Source organism: Aplysia californica, unplaced genomic scaffold (genome assembly GCF_000002075.1).
Source record: "Aplysia californica isolate F4 #8 unplaced genomic scaffold, AplCal3.0 scaffold00229, whole genome shotgun sequence".
Lineage (NCBI taxonomy): Eukaryota > Metazoa > Mollusca > Gastropoda > Aplysiida > Aplysiidae > Aplysia > Aplysia californica.
The window spans coordinates 1088399-1089170 of record NW_004797499.1 but is presented as its reverse complement, the minus strand read 5'-3'; the positions used below and the strand labels follow the sequence as shown (position 1 = coordinate 1089170).

The window sequence follows — 772 nt, the reverse complement described above, 5'->3', positions numbered from 1 at the left end:
CAAAGGATACAACGTTTGTGCACTACCACTAACCCCCGCCCAACCCCCCTCCCGTCTCTGTGACAACAGATACAACGTTTTTGCACTACCACTAAACCCCCCAACAGCTTCAGCGACAAAGGATACAACGTTTATGTGCCAACACCCCGCCTTGACTGTCCAGTAACATGACCTCTGACACCCGAGCCAGTGAGTTGAAGCTCATCTTCTCCAGCGCTGTGGGCCGCGTCCACTCCACCATGTTCTTCTCGGAGGAATCGCTCGGGGAAGTCTCCGAGCTCTCAGTGGTCTGGTTCTCCGTGCTGGCTGGGCTACTTAGCTGTGATGGTGGATGCATGGCCGACGTCATATTGCTTCTGGTTGAGACCTCACTCTCTCATCTGTGAGAGTAAGATCTCACTGTATCTGTCACGTCTGAAAGTGTGAGACCTCAGCTTGACCACATTGTTGCATCTGTAAATATAAGACAGAGAGAAAGGTTTTGTACAAGTAATAAAACTTGTACATTTATTTGTTTGTATACACAGTGCAATCGGCTTAAACAAAACTCAGTTAATCCAAAAAACAGCAGTAAAATGAAAGGTAATAAAATTTTCACATTTTCACCTTCTTCTATGTGAACAACTTTCTTAACCAAAAACCCAGCTAAACCACAGAAAGAGTGTCAATTCAGCAGATTTCAGTTTCAGTTAACTCCACCATACACGGGCACTGGCCAAAACCTGAGAAAAATAATCTATTTCAAAACAAAACACTTTTTGGCACGTGCTAG

At 44.9% G+C, this 772-nt stretch overlaps 1 protein-coding gene across 1 annotated transcript in view; it reads right to left on the bottom strand.

The window, feature by feature from the left end:
* LOC106011967 overlaps positions 1-772 on the bottom strand; it is a gene marked incomplete in the record, with an annotated part of 11437 nt that overhangs the window by 6189 nt on the left and 4476 nt on the right. Inside the window, 1 exon segment of the mRNA XM_013083390.2 lies at positions 135-453. Within this exon segment, the coding sequence (XP_012938844.1) occupies positions 135-349 (215 nt within the window).